The 19,566-nt window shown below is 39.9% G+C and overlaps 1 protein-coding gene across 1 annotated transcript in view; it reads right to left on the bottom strand.

Moving 5' to 3' along the window:
• Positions 1-7,154: 7,154 nt before the first annotated feature.
• The window catches only part of kiaa0825 (KIAA0825 ortholog), a 116,573-nt gene continuing 104,161 nt past the window's right edge, over positions 7,155-19,566 (bottom strand). The window contains exon 18 of the mRNA XM_010782912.1: positions 7,155-8,189. Coding sequence (XP_010781214.1) covers positions 8,006-8,189 — 184 coding nt within the window. The 3' untranslated portion in view covers positions 7,155-8,005. The remainder of the gene's footprint in view (positions 8,190-19,566) is intronic.

Below are 19,566 nucleotides of genomic sequence, written 5' to 3'. Positions count from 1 at the left end.
AGAGAGAACGTTAACACAGAGAGACAACGTTAACACACACAGAGAACGTTAACACACAGAGAACGTTAACACAGAGAGAGAACGTTAACACACAGAGAACGTTAACACACAGAGAGAGAACGTTAACACACAGAGAACGTTAACACAAACAGAGAACGTTAACACACAGAGAACGTTAACACAGACCAGAGAACGTTAACACAGAGAGAGAACGTTAACACACAGAGAGAGAACGTTAACACAGAGAGAAGAGAACGTTAACACACACAGAGAGAACGTTAACACACACAGAGAGAACGTTAACACAGAGAGAACGTTAACACAGAGAGAGAACGTTAACACACAGAGAACGTTAACACGCACAGAGAGAACGTTAACACACACAGAGAGAACGTTAACACACAGAGAACGTTAACACACAGAGAACGTTAACACAGAGAGATAACGTTAACACACAGAGAACGTTAACACACACAGAGAGAACGTTAACACACAGAGAACGTTAACACACACAGAGAACGTTAACACACACAGAGAACGTTAACACACACAGAGAACGTTAACACAGAGAGAGAACGTTAACACACAGAGAGAGAACGTTAACACACAGAGAGAATGTTAACACACAGAGAGAACGTTAACACACAGAGAACGTTAACACAGAGAGAGAACGTTAATACACAGAGAATGTTAACACACAGAGAGAGAACGTTAACACACAGAGAGACAACGTTAACACACAGAGAGAGAACGTTAACACAGAGAGAGAACGTTAAAACAGAGAGAGAACGTTAACACACAGAGAACGTTAACACAGAGAGAGAACGTTAACACACAGAGAACGTTAACACACAGAGAGAGAACGTTAACACACAGAGAGACAACGTTTACACAAACAGAGAGAACGTTAACACACAGAGAACGTTAACACACACAGAAAACGTTAACACACAGAGAACGTTAACACAGAGAGAGAACGTTAACACAGAGAGAACGTTAACACACACAGAGAACGTTAACACACACACACACACACACACACACACACACACACACACACACACACACAGTCACATAATAATACAAACACAGGTAAGCCTTTAAAACATCAGGCGACACATCCTGACCATTGTGTTTGGATGTATTTCATCTAAACTTGTATTCATTTAGCTATTTCTAAAGGACACATAATGACAATAAAGTAAGTGAGATGTTTGGTTAAAAGCTCAGGAAGGTCAGTGGTTCAACTAGATAGTTATGTATGGTTTGCAACCTGAAATAAAGAGTAAAAAGACTCTGAACAAACACTAAAAGTATGAGGAAATATTAAAGAAGGAAATATGTTTTAGTGCCAGGAAAAGCCTTTCATACGCCACAGCTTATCTCATAAGTCCTGCATTAAAGTATATTTGTGCAGTAAAATGTGAGGAATGTCCTGTTATTCTTGGGTTCCTGTCAAAGTCAACTGAATATTTTGAGCTACAAAAAGGGACATTTGTAATACCTTTGACTATATAATCATCCTGTGAATGTCATTATTTATTTATTAACACTATTTGTATAGTTAACCACTTTCAGAACACCTTGGTCATGTCTTGTATTTACTTCATTTAACCCAGATGCTCTGTCCTTGCTCACAGCTGTTTATTTATGTGTGCTATGCTAACATAGTCAAAGGCCTTGTGTCAAATATTTGGCCATAGTATTAGATATTTGTCACTGAGGTGGATTATAGTTGTTTGTTGTGTGGTAACTGCTGTTTGAGTGTTTGAGTGTTTTATAAGTATAACCGTTAATTTAAAACTCAGTAACCATGGAAATGGTTATTGAAACGACCGCTATGTAAACAGAACGTTCATCCGGATTTTGAAGGAGGAAAAAAAATCGTTATTATTCTTCATTTAATCTAATTTTGAACAATTTTAAAGTCTAGAAAACATCGGGAAAAGCTCATAAAAGTATAATTAAAATGAGTTAATAGTCAAAATAGTATTTAGAGTTCATGTGAGGTCAAACTCAACTCGACATGGTCCACTTTGAACCTACCTTTTTTGCAGGAAAGTAACTTAGTACATATTTGAGGTACTTTACTTCTGTATTTAAATGGTAAACTACTTTATACTTTTACTCTACCACATTTTGGAAGCCAAGTATGTACCTTTTCCTCTTATTTATTTACTAGTTACTTTATCAATTCAAATGTTGACACATAATATATGGAAACACTTTGAAAATAACATTAATTTCTATAGATTAAACCATCCAACATTAGATTTAAGTAGCTAAATCCACGAGTGAGTAAACAGGGAATTCATTTTCAGCAATGTTGAAGCTTTTGGTCGTAGTTCAAGCTTCTTAAATTAGAAAATGTGCTGCTTTTGCTTTAAAATATTATTTTGAGTGACTTATTGTACTCCTAATACTTTAAGTAAATGTTCCTAATCTAACATAAATACTTTAACTTAAGTACCATTGTCGATGCAGTATACTTGTATTCTTAATTGAGTATTGTTACAGTGTGCTATTAGTACTTTTTGTCAACTAAACGACTGCTTAAATTACCCACAAAACATGTTTCTTTTGTTTTATTTTCTTACCGTTTTTCCCTCCGACGTCGTCCTCTAAAATCTTCTCCGTAGCTCTTTTCTCCAACATTTTCGGGAAGGTCTCGGTTAGTAAAAGCTGATAGAATCCTTATGTTGTTGGTTGAATTCCTCTTGAAGTCTGTATTTCCCGCGTGTTGGGCGCGCTCTCTTCTGACCATATTTGGAACTTCCTACAACTTCCTACAGGTTCAACCTCCACGGGCGCTTCCGGGTTACCGGGGCAACGGACTGGCAGGGATTTTTAAAGAGACAGTAGCACAGCTGCTGCTCAGTTTTATACTTATCGTTTATACAGATGTTTTAATTGTTTAATTGTATATTTCTACTCAAATTCACTTCAGAAAGGTATTTCAATTATTTGCAAATAACATTTATTTTATTTCATATAAATACTGGAAGTGAGTGACTGTGACTTGAGTCTGATGCTTTGTGTGTGGGCTGGGTTAAATAAATGATTTATTTTTCTAACCTATGGTGATGTTTNTGCACATACGGGAGACGTAACGCGTCGGAAGGACAAAATCTGTTACAGGTCCTTACGCGCGCTGACCTGACAGCGTTATGCCTCCACACACTCAGCTTTGTTTTTTTTCGTCACACGGTAGATGAATTTGTCGACAAGGGAGTGCTTTACAGAAGACCAAACAACCGTGCTACACTTTATTTTCCGTGCTTACAGGGAACATTGTACGAGCTTCACGAGGTGCTCTTCGGCTGCTCGTTTGTAAAGCGCTCAGACATTTCTCACCGCTTTGTAATTTGTATGACACAAACTTACAACAACTCTTATATCTGTCCCATCAGCTCCATTCTCATTTTCTGCAAACAGTGACAGAATTTCGTACCCAAAGTTTCGTCTCATTGAATTCACGATTGCATCCTAAGAAGTCCACGATCAACACACTTATGGCGCGATTGGCGACGAACAACAATCGTTATGCAACGTGTTTATCAACATCAATCGCCAACAAACGAAACGTCACCCAAACCGTCCCAAACTAATTGTGGGTGGCAAAGTTAGCAATCGATGGTGAAACTCGAACATGTCTCACCATCATAGTGTCACAATGACAAGACCGTTTTTCGGTGGAAGTCCACTTTGTTGAAATGTCGTGGAATGTAAATTCCGTACAAACTTTTGTTCTTCCCTGAGTATAACTGGTCCATGGCCCGGTACATGCCTAATGCCTACGGGAGTCACGTAACGATGTTGCCCAAGGTTCAGGGAAAAAACAGAGAAAAATAGGTTTGACGAACGTGTCCAACTGTAGACGTCACTAGTAACCCCCTTCTCCTGAAGTTCTGAGAGTGTAGAGACGACGGTGCGTCAGGACATAGTATACACCACCTAGCGTTACGGGTCTATCGACGACCGGTCTCCGTCTCTCTTTTGATGACGTATTTTCCTTTGTGACTGTCAGCCAACACTTTTTACTTGTACCTCCGCAAGGAGAATTTGTTGATGTTTGCCCCTGATATGACACTGCTCTTCTTTTTCCACGGCAGGTGTTTTGTCCAAAAATACTATTGGGTGCACTGAATGAGTATATAGTTGTAAACGTTCAAATATTACATAAATTACAGTCGAATGAACAGGAAGTGACAAAGTTTCGAGACTTTTCGCTCAAATAGGTTATTGTTTCTGTATATTACTAACTTGTGTGAAATCTCTTTCAAAACACACTGAAAAGAATGAACTGTACTGTCGCGGGTTGGTTGTACACTAACTTTAATCGATACTAGTGTGTATGTTTGCATTCAGTACACTGACTTCTATAGGTCGGTACATCATTTTTTTCACATAGCGGATAAACTTTAGGACTCAAGATCATATGTCATCCATGGTGGACATAATTAATATTTTTAACCCCGTGAATTTTAACACTTACGGGGTGTTACCGTGAGAGTTTGAACCGTCTTTTTGACTTATCCAGGTTTATACGATTTTTCTTCAGTTAGGAGACGGCTGTACACACACACGGTATATCAATGACACTGATACTATGGGTCATATTAAAAAGGGTATGTAGCACTTCGCAATGAATGGTCATTAGTTCCGAGGAGAGCTTGCATCATGTGAGAAGTCTTTTAGATAAACGAGTGGGGGGTGTACGTCTTGGGATAAAGGACACTATGTTAAATCGGCCTTGTACAACCCTTAAAGTTTCGGGTTACCGGGGCAACGGACTGGAAGGGATTTTTAAAGAGACAGTAGCACAGCTGCTGCTCTGTTGTATACTTATCGTTTATACAGATGTTTTAACTTAAATCTACTTCACTACAGGTTATTTTACTTTTCATTTAGTTTAATTTTATATTTATACTCAAATGCATTTCAGAAAGGTATTTCATTTATTTGCAAATAACATTTATTTTATTTCATATGCATTGGAGATCACACTCCCCCATACTATAATATTCCTTTATCATGCGTAATAGGAAACCTACTGTACTATATTGATAGTTTCCCTCAAATGTTTTCATTTATGTATTTAATCTTACAAAAAAGTTAACACATTCACTTGTGCAAATCCTTTGCAAACAAGAGCTTTTGCAGCAGAAATAGGGAGCTAAACGCCTGTATTTAACCAATGTAGCCACACCACTCAAACATATGTTAGGCATTGCCAATAAAACGTATTTGATTTTACTTACATAACAATTAGAAACATATCAAACTTTTTATGTTTAAAATAATAATAAAAGAGGATAATGATTAAATCAAACTGTCAACCTTTAGCACATCAGATTATCTTGGAGGAAGCTGTTGTTGTGAACATTTTCAGGACTGTTCCCACAGAACTGCCCAAGTGAAATCCATCAGATCAAGAACGTTCAAGGGGATAGCATTTTTTCATTGTTTTAAATGGTTAAGAGACCGGTTAGAATCACTGATAGTGTGCCACAGGTGACCTAAATGTACCAAAGAACACCTGCCATACCCTACTCTCCTGTGTAATGTACCTGCAACTCTTCTTGTTGATGTGTTTTTTAATCAACAGAAATAGCCTCCTGTTTTAATGTATGCTGTATGACCTACTTGTGGACGTCCTCTAGAAGTTGAAACTGTTTATCAAGGGAGCTGAGCTACCCTGTTTCCTCAAGCAGAGCACTATGCTGCGAGGGGAGACCCAAATAAGAAACGAGATGTGGCATTAGAATCCACTGAGATTGACATGATAAAAGAGATCCTTTTCTCTTAATCTATACTCAATGCTACAAAAGAGAGGAGGAGAGGTGATGATCTGAGATTTAAACTTGGACATATTCTTCTACTTAGGGTTTGGGAAGGTTATCAATTATTGTAAATCCAAATAAAGTCCTTGAGTCTTGGTCGGCCCTCAGCAATTGTGTGAATGTGCGACACTTCCAGATGGTAGGGTATATATATAGGTTTGCATGTTTGTCTTTTAGTGTTTGTCTGTATGTCAGCATGAATTTATGAAACCTAGTGGCTTGATTTTTCATAAAACACGGTGTAACATTGGAACATGGTCTTGGTGGAGCTCAGTGCTCTTTTGCTCTGTAATGTTTTTAGAATTGCTTAGCCAGTGTATTTGGAATCGACATTAAATATGGAGAAAAATGCACTATGACTTGTTTGTAACTTAAAATAATAAAGAATAAGCACCTGATTGATAAAGTGAAACCACGGTGCTGCAGCAGGAGGATTTTCCTCCTGTTATGCTACTGCTTTGGATCCCAGGATGCTGACACAGAGCTTGTTGTACTCAATGGATGAACATAGAAATAAAACCAACATGTGTCTTCTGTGATAGTTTGCTGTGCATAATGGACTAATATACTGTGGGTAATCAATTGAAATGGAAATCAGAGGAGTCCAAATGCTGCGGCTGTTTATCCTGCATGCATATGTCATGATGAGCTCTAAAATGTTTATGTAGCTTTGATAATCCCCAAATGAAAACTGTATAATAGAATATTCCGTTTATTCTTTGTGATGAATCATTCTTTGTAAGGATTTGTTGTGAATTATACCTTCAGCTTTTCTGACAGCTGTCTTCTAAACCTCACCCAATGGAAATACAAAAGGATAACCTTACAGGTGCTTACTTAGGAGGGATGGCGAGGGATGAAAAGAAAGAGATCAAAGCATTTCTTTGACAGAAAACAGTTATCTTACAATAACAGTTTGGCTAGTTAAAAACTATTTTTACTGCAACACAAACAAGGTTTAATTGTTATATCAAATACAATACATGTACAACGACTCATCATGCTTTGCTGCCTTTTAGCCTTTGTTAAGATGCATAGGCAGAATTTGCTTGCTAACCATTTTGTTGTCTTTTGTATTCTCTAAGTGGTTTTCCGATTGCAATCTTGCTACATTTGCATTAATCTTATCTAGTTAAAGGAAGGAACAACTCTCTTTGGAGCAGGAATCCTTTTACAGCTCTCTCGAAGGAATTGCACAGGGTGTGCAGTAGCCTATGTGAGTTGAAATGATATTCTTTTTAATGAAAAGAGTATCATTTGGGTGGTTTAATCCTCATCTGAACATCAGATATACCACGAGTATTTAAGAATGCTTACTACATAGTAATAAATTATCATACATTATTGACTGCACAGAGATCACACAGATTGATCGATGACTGAAGTTTGTTCAATGGTATAAGTAAGAATATGATTTTATTTTCATGTTTAATTCTAAAACATTCTCCAACTCATAAATTACAAAATATGGACAAATCTGGAAAAGTATACTAAGCCATCTTATAACACATAAAATAAATGTTTTCACAGTTTTCACAAAATACTGACTGATATTACATTGTGGGACAGATTTTTGGGACACGCTGTAATCAAAACATACATCATCTTGCTTCCACACTTTAATATTTGATGTTTGCTTTTAGGAAGCAGGAGAAAGTATGCTGACACCAATGTCTTTACACTCACTGTCTCGCAAAAAAACTAAAAACTTCAACTACCAACAGTGATCACACAGTCCCATCTTGTCCCAGGCAAACAAATCCAGGCTCTCTATTTCCCAGAACTGATTTATGGAGGTGTGCTCCAAAAAGATGAAATGTCTGAAGCAGCACAGAAAAGCTCAGAGAGTTTGTCTGAGACGTGTGCATAAAGAGGGAGCCAACGTCTGCCTCAGACTTTTGGTTGTTCCACAGTTTCTTGTCCGCTCTCTCACTCGTATTTTCCTGCACACACATATTCAAACTTGCTGCGCACAGTGCACACACAAATGCAAACACACACACACACACACACACACACACACACACACACACACACACACACACACACACACACACACACACACACACACACACACAGATTATACTACCTTGAGAGCTGCAACTTAGTATTACAAGAAAACATTTACAACGTGATAAAAAAAAATCCAACTGCATGCAGTGTTATTGGGCAGCACTTTTATCAGATTGTTGTGTTTCCCCCTGGGTCTGCTCTGCGAGTGTCTCATCAGCTCCGGGACAGTCCTGCGTCCCTGGGCTGCAGCAGCAAACAAAATAGGCTTTCTGAAGTTCCTCTACAATACATTTCTCTCCGTCTTCCAGCTCTGCATCCTTCTGCATCTCCCATCTGGAAAGCATAGAGAGACACAACCAATGTAAGTCGTTTTAATTCCAAGTCTGTTAGACCAAATAATAACTCTCACACACACCACAGACAAACTCCCTATGCTTGATAAGCCACATTTAACTTCTTACATGGGAGTTTATTTCATCTTTTATGTGATAAAATAATCATAATCATTATCAGACTTTTGGACTCACACAAAGCAAACATACATACACATTGTTATTATGGGTTTTAGACGACATTGAAACAGAACAAAATGGAACCAAAATAGTTTGGCTCTCCGTAATTCTCGGTGTTTTCCCCCTTTCTGTAAATTTGAAGGTAACTGCGGTTCAGTCCTGGTATAACAACTGTTGAACTTCATATCAACCCTGTCTGGGTGACACATTTTCACCATGGAAGAAATTACTCCTCACATGTGGATGCTTCTCAATCGTGTTTAAACACTTTTTACAGTGTGTCTTTCCATAATCATTTATAATTCTTCGAGCTCCAGAGTGAATGAAGGGCTTCAATATGATAATCCATGGGTAGGCACGTTGCAATTGACTCTGGGTATTTCAATGGCATCTCTTGACGAGCAACTGTGGTCAATCAAACCCATATAGAGAGCTGGCTGAAGGCTGTCTTTGAGCTGCCGCATCACACCCTCTCCAAAGGAGAATTATATCTGTCCGACTGAAAATGATTGCATTTTCATTGCAATCTCCACGTCTCCTTTTATCCTGCCTTCCCTCCTCTCCCTCCCCTCAGATTCCTCACAGTATCTTCAAACATGTACCATATAGATATGCTGTGTGTGCGTTGTAAATCTGTGTAAGAAGAAAAAACACCAAATATATCAAAAATGTGTTTAATGCATACTAAGAAGGCGGCCTCTTAATGCAGAGAAGTCTGATGAAGTTTCAGCCTCTGCTACAGTGTGTATGTGGATAAATTAGACATCTTCTTCCTCTGCTTGCTAACCACTGTCAGTGCAGTAATTACCATCTGTAAGGGGAGGATCTGTTTTGGTAAATATGCTGCTTTGACAAAGAGGTTTCCTCTCATTTGACTCTGTTCTCCCTCAACAAACAACTTTGGTCACACATTTCTGGATTTCTTTTTCTTTTTTACATCCATCACAGAGTGAGTAGAACAAAGGGAGAAGTAGTTAAGTCTGCCTCTTTGATGATGGCTGTCTCTGCGTAGAGGATTCATGTAGATGACTACAAGGGGCAGACAAATTGCCCCTATATTATTTTATCAGTGACATAAAATTAAAATCAGTTCTTCTAAATAACCATTATGGGATACAAACACTCAAACAAACAATACAATACAAATGTCACACAGTTTGCGAAACTCGAGCAGGAAGGGGGTGAGGGAGAGCAGACAGCTATAGGAACGGCCAATAAAGGAGGGAGCGAGAGAGGAAGGAAGACAGGAAGGTACGCTAAAGGTTTTTCAATGTTTAATTTTCAAATAGGATTAAGCAGAATGACATTTAGCTGAAGGTTACAGGCTCAGCATTGTCTTAGCTGATATTGATATGCAGGAGGCGCCCTGCTTGTCACCGGGACAAACACCGTTGATGAATGAGAAGCCTTTCCCCAGGAAGGTGTTAAGTGCAAATTTGAAATGAGAAAGAGGTAGAGAGGGAGAAAAAGAAGAGGGAGCACACACAGACAGAGATTGAATTACCACGATAGTTGCCATGTATATTGTCACTAGATAATGTTGCCAAAAGTGTGAATTGTTCCGTAAAGTATAGGTTACATATTCGTTGAGATTGGTTGATCTCGTGCTGAAAATGAGCCAAAAAAATACACAAGGTGCTTTGCTGTGTGTATAACAATGCCTCTTAGAAATGCATAAGTAGGCTAAAGTTGACAATAACTTCCCTGTATCCTCATTTCTGCAAGTTTTCCTCAGAATTTACATCTTAATAAGGGGAGTCTTACCCTTTAATTCTTATGGGCTCTACTCATTTCTCATGCATTAATACTGGAGCTGCTGACTTGGCTCTTCCTCTGAATACAGAATAGGACACACATATTAAGACTCATATATTTACAGGATTGATGCCACGGGAGATTGTCTCAGAATGAGATGAAAAGGCTGGCTCAGATGTATTTCAACATGAACATCAATGTAAGCTGTCCTAATCACGGGACGATGCAGACACAAGGCAGCGAGCATCCATCCTGATTTTCAGCCGATAATAAGTAGGGATGTTTGACAAATTAAGAGCATAAGCCCTGCTCAGAGATGATCTGGCAATCACCTACTTTACTAAATCTTACTCAACACACACCACAGATGAAACTTTAATGTTTGATTTCAGCAGCTTGCAGAGACGGAGCATAACAAAGACCAGGTGTAAACTCTGATGAAGAAAACATATCGACAGAGAGGAGCAAAAAGGAACAGAGACAAAATGAAAACAGGCAGAGGTACAAGTATAGACTGTGTGAAAGAAAGCAACAAAGTGCCTGGAAGATCATGAGAGACAGTGGCCAGTGGTTTCCTCTGCAGCTGTCAGTGGGCTGAGTGGTTTCTCTCAGAGTGTTGGGTGTTTGTGCTGCGCTGGGTGCCCTGCCTGCTCTGCCACTGGGACCGCTGTTTGTTTAAAAGGCTCGCCTGTCAAACAGAGAGCGCCACCGACAGCCAGACACTCGGCTAAATGACTCTGACAGCAGCCCTAATCAGAGGCTTCGCACATTGCCGCGGGGCCTGGAGGATCCATCATAACCCAAGCCTAAATATTTAAAGTGCTAAACTTTCCAAAGGTCAGGCCTTTCCATGCAAGCCAGGGCGACATGTGTCACAGTAGTAGGAGGAGAGGGACTGAACAAGAGAGAGAGATTCAGAGAGAAAGAGAGGCTATGGTTAAATGTCCCCCATCATTTTCACCCTAGTGAGAACCACTTTCTGTTTTAGATCTGTAGTCAGGTAACTTTGAGTGAAAGAACATTATTTGACATGTCTACACATCTTCAAGCCACTCATTTGGGGTAAACACCTGGAAATATACAAAAACATGAATTAGTTTCTCTGTAAAGAATGAACTTTTCTCAGCAGTCCACATCACAGAATGGGTTCATAACTGACAAGAGAATCGCGCACTAACCAAGACACTCACATTCACCCTACGTCTCTGAAAAAAGAGACGTGCATCAATGTATCAAGACTTGCGATTTATGAAACAACTACATTCTAGACAGCTCAGAGTGAGCAGTCCTCCCCAGAGAAAGCATGCAATAGATAAACCTCTTCAGCCTGACCACAACAACTTTTCAGAATTCAAGCAGCTCCTTCTTTCTGATTTCAGGTGATGTGTAAAAAAAGGGGAAAGGGGGATTGGTGGAAGGATATATAATTTAGCAGAAGTCCATACTATCTTATTTCACGCTTACAACACATGGCCTTGTGTGTTACAAAGAGGCAGAATGTATGGGAATACGTCATTACAGGAGAGAGCACAAAGACATAGTCAGGAGCCATTTTGGGGCTAAATTCATCAGAAAGCAAAGTCACAATTTGCGAGACAACCTGTCCAAATATTTTATCTCAATCTACATGGTTCCTTGAAATCACCTCTGACATTCAAGTGAAAAAAAATCAGAGCTAGACAACGGCTATACAAAAACTAAAAGCAAAATGAAAAGCCACTTAGGGAAACACAAAAAAGGGAAAAATTGAGTATAGATATTGTACATTAGAATATAGTCCAGTTGGGGCAACTGACAAGTCAACAATATAGGGCAGGAGGGTCATCTTTTAGACTCGATTTCCATTGAGAAGCCAAACTTCCAATTCAATTTGGATATGTGCCTGTGCTAGGCCATGAGCCAGAGGGAGATTGTAACTGACAGCCATTGGACAGCCGGCTGGATTTGAATATTGACGAGACAGAGACTTGACAGAGGGGATTATGCTCTACCTTCTGACTTACTAGCGGCAACACTGATCCATTCTATTGTCAGATCAATTCAGTGTCAGGTCTACAGTATGTCCGTGTGGTGCGGTGATGCCACTCAGTATTAGACCCTACCTGAGATCCATCTCAATCCAAACTGATGTCCTCTCAAAAGCTACAAGGCACACACTTAATCAGCAGGAGACACAAACATGGGATATCAAAGCAAATCTTTTTTCAAGTAAACATGAATCGGTAGATTTACTCTGCAGCTGCTGCTTTCAATATAGACCAATGCAAATGACTATATCAACAATGCAGTATTACAATACTTGGTAGGATGACACAATTGAAATTGCAGCTACTAACCAACTCAAAACGAATCCTTTAGAGATGCGTATTATTTGTATTACTTTCTAACTTCGTGATAACACTTTGACTTATACAAAGGCATGCACACACACAATCTTACACACACATCTGCATCGTTGCATATTATGTTCACTGCGTCTTTTTAAAACATACTTTATCACATTTGAGTGATTCGCCACTATTGTAAATGTCAGTAAGCCATTATCTAAATTCTTCAATATGTGGTTTTATGCGTTGATGCTTAGGTTTGTGTGTGCGTATAAATGTGTGGGTTAAATCCAGTCTCATCCATGTCCAAAAAGCCTTGTCTCCCACCCAGCACGCAGCCCGTCGAGAGCAGGCGAGTCATAGAAGGCCTGATCAAAGGGCCCCGGACAGATCTGTGAAGGCCCTTTGAAAGGACATCCACAGTTACACAAGTTGACACGCTTGTACGTGCTTTGGCTTAGACACACACCCAGGCTCAGGGGCATGCATGCTCACACACACACATACATACTCACAAGTGCTTGCGCCGAGCCACACACAAACACACAACTTCAAACACACTGTGGTTTAAACTCCAAATCCAAGAAATGATAAGTCCAGCACATCACAGGACACAAAGGGCCTTTTCCTTAAATAGAATACACACACACACACACACACACACACACACACACACACACACACACACACACACACACACACACACACACACACACATTAATCCTGAGGAATCCAAACCCAGAGAGAGACAGAGGGAAATAGAAAGTGTTATACATCTGTAGTGAAAATAACATTCTAAAAGGATGGTGTACTTAACTGTATGTCTCAGTTACCTGTTGATTTATCACTAATGTAAGTAAATTCAATTTTGGTTGTGTGCTCATTGTTAGTCAGCTGTTTTTATTTAGAATGTTTTAGTTATTTGTCGGCTTATTTCACCATTGAAACCTGCATTTCAGAAAGTAATTTTAAGCATCTGCAGTGCTCAATGAAGGCTAATGCTAACATGCTGATATTAGTTAACAGTCAGTTCAGCTAAGGTAGCCAAGTAAAATGTCGATAGCCATACACATTTCATATGAGAGCGGAGCCTGTCCAACCACATTTTAAGCTGTGCCTGAATTCACTGACTGAAATGACTCTGCATTCACATCATGTGACCACATATTTCAAATCCTCACTAGTCTCTCCAGTCATCCAGGGGGAAAGTTTGTGTAAATTTGCAGTGGCTTAATTACTGAATAATTTAGACCATGCTCCGAATTAATGTAGACATTTCCATATTAATGTGTTTGCCCACCGATTCCACATTTATTTGTACTACGGACAGGAGGGTAGCAATTATCACAGCATATCATAGCAGTTGTCCTGGTATTTCAGACATCGTTAGGCTGCTTGTCCACCGTAGTGTGACTGTGAGTACTAGTCTATTGGACACAGTTTGGTACATTCCTCAAATAGGCTCGCTGTGCTTCTGTGGGTAAGATCTATCAAATATTGCTCCGGGGAGAAAGAGGTGAGGGGCCTTGTTTGTGTTTGACAAGGTGAGGTCCAATTTAGGATCCATACTGTTTGAGTATGTATTATTACATGCAGACAACAGCAAATAACCAAACACCTGCCAAATCCACACAGCCAATGTGTGCTGGTCAGTGCAGCAGAGTAGCTGACTGATCCACATAGACACTGAGCTCTGCACATGTCCCAGGAGGTTGACAGCTCTCTGCTCCTCTTATCTCCCTTCCTCACCTCCCTTTCTCCCCCCCTCACCTCACCTTTCTTTTCTTACTCTTCAGTTTCCAGAGTGTTTGGCTCTTGTTAGGAGCTTAGCTGAGCAGGCTGGCACCTTTCACTGAAACAGCACCCAAGAGGAGGTTGTTACATGGAGAAATGTGAGCATGTGTTCGAGCCTGTGTGTGTGTGTGTGTGTGTGTGTGTGTGTGTGTGTGTGTGTGTGTGTGTGTGTGTGTGTGTGTGTGTGTGTGTGTGTGTGTGTGTGTGTGTGTGTGTGTGTGTGTGTGTGTGTGTTTGACCTCCCTCACCTGAGCTACTGTGAATCATTACAGCAAGGCCCTTCATTAAGGGAGCCAACCACCTATGCACCCGTCAGCCGTGTCCTGTGTATGTCAGACAGCTGTTCTAAAACCGCCTCTCAAACACATGTGGCACAACAATTATTTCTAAGAAGAAGCGACTTGAAATAAATCTTGTCCATCTGACCAGCATCTATGTCTTTCATTAATGCGTTTCTGATGTTACACTCTGATCTTTTGACAGGACTAAAATGATACTTTTTTTAAAACAGATGCTTATCTGAGCATGACAGCCTACCATTATATACCCCATATTCCTCATGACCCCCCTCAGCCTCCTTCCATCACCTCCCTCCTGTACGCTACTGCAGTAACGAGGGGAGGCTAAGTTAGTAGGGCAGTCAGTAAGTCAGCCTGGAAGACAGGTTGGTAGGCGTACCTGTTAGTGGCTCCAGTGTGCCTGCAGGTTTCTGGGATCAAAAATCTCAGCAGAGGCAATCTGACTTCCCCCATGAGCCAAAGAGAGAGAAAGTAAGTAGCAGGAAGGACATAAAACTAGCGGAGAATGAGCAGACAGTTACTTTGGGGAAAATGGCGCACATACGCATATAAATGTGCACATACAAAAGCTTAATATGGAGAAAGACAAAGCCTCAAACCAACCCAAAATGTTATGGACTGTGTTTTCTGCACAACATGCCACCTCCTGTTCTTTATAGATTGCCTTAATCCAAGCAGTTTCCCTGATTGCTCCTCGATTTCTTCTAATGCTTCCAGTCTTTCAAGGCACATCAGTTCATCAAGTTTCCCCTGATGATCTCATTGCTATTTGTTTCTGAATAAACACGTTTTTCTGATACCTGGAAGCTTTTTTCCAGCCTTGGTCCACCAGTTTCCTACAAAGAACCACCTTCTCTTCAGTAATCAGCCTTACTTTGCAGACAATCACCACACGAAACCTAACTGTCTCCAGCATGTGAGTCATAGCCTCTTTTATCAGCATTTCTCCGCAATCCTTTTCAAACCGTTTACTGACCAGTCCAACTTAATCTGCCGCCAGAAGATTTGCAACCTCCTCAACTTATTCCTTTACAGAACAATCATGGAAGCCTCCCATCTCCCACAGTGTCTTGTGTTTGGTTCTACTTCTCTAAACTTTGTCACCAGATGCATAAAATATCACCCATGAATTAATGAACAAAGCTGATTCAGATAAACAGTCAGTAGCTTTAGATTGTGCCCTCTTCACACACACATGCACAAACACTGAGAACAAGCATTCACTCATGCAATCTCCCCACTGAACAGCATACAGAGCGGGAAAAAAAAGATGTTCGTTGTGATTTCACCTCAATGTGCTACCAGGAAATAGCCTATTACTTATTCAGTATGTTCTCTTTGTCATTTGTGCATAATATAAACTGTGAAATCTACTAAGGAGCTGAGGGTTGAGAGAGTGTGACTTTCTTAGACAAAGGCCTCGCTCTTAGACATTGATCTGGCAAAACTTCTATTCAAACCACGCTATACATCATTTCCATAGCCACTATGAATAAATTGCATATTTCAGCATGTTCTACTTTTTTATGGATGCTGTTGTGGCTTAGTTGAGCAAGTTGCTAGTACGGTTGATTTAATGGTGAGAGATCGGGCTGAAGAACAAGCAGATATGTTGGAATAAAATTGACGACACTGCAACCTTCTCACAAATCAAAAGACCACATTGAGGGTAATGTCACAAGTTAAGTCTAAAGACAAGACCAAATTCACAGCTATGAAACAACATGCATTTAAAGTTTCCATAATTGTTAGTAAGTCTGTGGACTCCGTATAACTTTTCATACGGTTCAGTATCCACACTGCAGCGCACCAAATCAAGAGTCACTGTTTCAAAGGTATACCTGACCAATCACAGATATTTATTTCATGCATGCTATAATGTAACGTCAAACAAAAGCATTAGAAGGTGTTGTCACATTCCTCTCCTGAAGGGGGAAATGCTTTGGATCCTGTACCCAAATAATCTAAATCATCTAATAAAACTTTTATTTGAATAAAAAACAATTCCTGTCGATAGTTGCACAGTGTGGGTAAATGATTGAACCAACCGACTGGAACCAACCAACACTAGTTGGTGTGGAAATCCTCACCGAGGGCCATCCTGTAAATACAGCAGCCATTCATAATGACATTATTAGCTATGGGCTCCCGTAGTTTTGCGGGGCCTGCAATGAACTGATTAGTCCATGCAGACATTGATCTCACCTTCCTTTATATATGTGGGTGTGTGTGTGTGTGTGTGTGTGTGTGTGTGTGTGTGTGTGTGTGTGTGTGTGTGTGTGTGTGTGTGTGTTGNATTATTAGCTATGGGCTCCCGTAGTTTTGCGGGGCCTGCAATGAACTGATTAGTCCATGCAGACATTGATCTCACCTTCCTTTATATATGTGGGTGTGTGTGTGTGTATGTGTGTGTGTGTATTATTGTTTATCAGATCAGTGCCTTGTTCTCTTACCAGTTCAAACAGTTCATTTTCTACCATGCTAATGGAGGTTTTAGGGGGTTAAGGAGATAAATAAATCCTTGCTGTCACCTCATTTAAAATCAAATGGCACTTAATTATAGCTGTATGTGTTTTCAAACACTTTGCATAATTTATTGTTCTGCTCCATCCTAATCTCTAGATCCTTATCGCATGTGCTCTATTTTACCCCCTCTGTCCTAATAATAAAATTATAATGCTTCCTCTCTCAGTTTTTTCTTCTTCTTGCTGCCAACAGCAGTGTGAAAGAGATAAGGAAGGCGATGAAAAGATGTTTTTGAGTTGTGCCTCACCTTGTAGGGATTTGATGCTGTAAAGGTCTATTGTCAACTCGGGAGAGCAAACATGCACACACTCACACACTTACACACAGCCCTCTGGCAGTGTAGCATTTTTCACAGAAAGAAAATACAAACATTGTCAAATTCTATGAAAAGAGCGAGGTAACATCATCATTCATGATTTGGTTCCAGGCAATGATATCACAAAAGACAACTAATGCAAGCTTAACAAACCGAGTAGACTTTTTTTTTTTTTTAGACCTTTATCCATGCAAGTTTTCCCTGCTTTGCATTTGCACTGTACAGACCCACACTTGCATTTCTTTCTTGCACTAATGTGCTAGAACAAGCTAAGCACATTATTGACATTAATGTACTAGCGCGCTGTATAGCGAGTCATAAAAGGAGGTGAGGGGCACTAACACGCTACTTTACTGGCTGAGGCTGCCATCATCAACACTAAATGTCAGATGACATCAATCATTTGGTCTCTTTTGAGAGAAAATTGTTAAAAAGTTGGCATTTGTTCCCCGGTGACCTTGCCCACATGTCAATAAGAATTTTCCATGAGATTGAATCAGTGGGGAGTAAAGAAAGTAGGACAGAGGCAGGACCATCACAAAGGCCTTAATTAAAATCCAGGCAAAATAACATTACACTGACAAAGATGGATTTCATTTTGAAAATAAATCGGATTTATGTTATTCCCCAAATACAGTAAATGTCGAGGAATTAGAGTCACAAATAGAGTGGCATCAATATACTGACACAAACAATGTAGTGACAATACATGGAACAGGCAGACGTTATATCCATTGCAAAAGTGAGAATGCACTTTATATATAAAGTTTGTTATATGTAGTATTCATCTTTCTATACATGAATTGTCTCTCTCACTTTGCATTCAGGGAGCATGTTGTACTGTAGCTGCAGCTGCTGTAGGGGGAGGTACAGTAATTGTCCGACCGTACATTGGATCAGAAGACAGATTTAATCCTTATAATCAGTGGATTTTGATTCACGAGTGTTTATATCATTCAACTGTAATACAACATAAAAAGAGCTAGTTTAAATAAGCAAACAAAGGCATCATCTGAAACTGTATCATTTTCACCAACCACTGATTGAGAAAGCAAGCAAAAGCACCAACTGCTGATTCCAAAGCAGCATCAGAAAAACACAAAGCAGAACAAATAGGGCTAATCCATTTCCAAAGTGTCTTAGTTTAGTCACCTTGAGCAAACAGATGCCTTTCGTACAAGCTGTGAAGCATCCTTAGGGGATGGCGCACACATATCTGGATTATACCTTTATCAATGAGCCAGCGTGAATCGTGAACGGATTGTGTGTATTTACTTATGAACGTGTGGATGGGGCTTTTTGTTTAACAGACTCAGAAGCTCATGCCATGTTGCGTTACCATAACTAGGTAATGGATGGAAGGAGCATGCAGTTGTGCATCCTCTCTGTGGGCCTTCCATCCTGGGCCAGTCGATGGAGCAGACAGGCTGGGCTTAGTTTATCACATAGATCCCATGGCTGGACAGCACAGCAGACAGATACAAGTCAATAAGAAGGTGCTGCTTTTGAATATTCACTATAGTGTTCAGTGGTCAGCTGCATATTAATTGGCCACAAAATAGTAAAGTTCTGTTCGATGCAGATGTTGTGAAGATTCTTAGAAAGGTGTTGGAATTAGGTGAACGTTGGAGTTGTATTGTCCTGATTAAGTGACTTTACAAGTGGGTAACTTATAAAAACAAAGTCAAGGTCAGTCAGGTAAATCTGGGTTCTGAAAAAAAAAACGAATCGCAAATAAACTAGTATTGTCTAGAATAAACTTCAGACGGACACTAAACTATATAATTACAATAAAGTAGATTGCTTAGCCTCAGAAAACCATCAATCATATACAGTACAGCCATTCCAAACATATTCCCTTTAGAGAAGCATAAAGATATTGCTATCGAGCTTTCAAAATGTCAGGGCAATGGGAACCCAGGCATGGCGCAATTACATAATGATTATTGCAAAAAAGTTTCTCCCCCTCACTCTGTGTGGCTGTAATATGCAGTGGATGGCCATGGGGGTTCATTAGTGAGAACAGGCTGCTGTTGAAAAGCTCCAGTTTCACCTCTGATCCCGGTTAATGTGATTTGGACCTGAGATTGGTAGTGGAGAGATTAGATGCTAGCTCACCTCAGGGTGGGAACCAGAGAAGGAGACATACATCAATGTTGTTTGCTTTCAAACTCAAATGTC

The sequence above is a fragment of the Notothenia coriiceps genome, unplaced genomic scaffold (assembly GCF_000735185.1).
Source record: "Notothenia coriiceps isolate Sejong01 unplaced genomic scaffold, NC01 NC01_scaffold00024668, whole genome shotgun sequence".
Classification (NCBI taxonomy): domain Eukaryota; kingdom Metazoa; phylum Chordata; class Actinopteri; order Perciformes; family Nototheniidae; genus Notothenia; species Notothenia coriiceps.
This window is presented reverse-complemented; position numbering and strand designations above follow the sequence as displayed.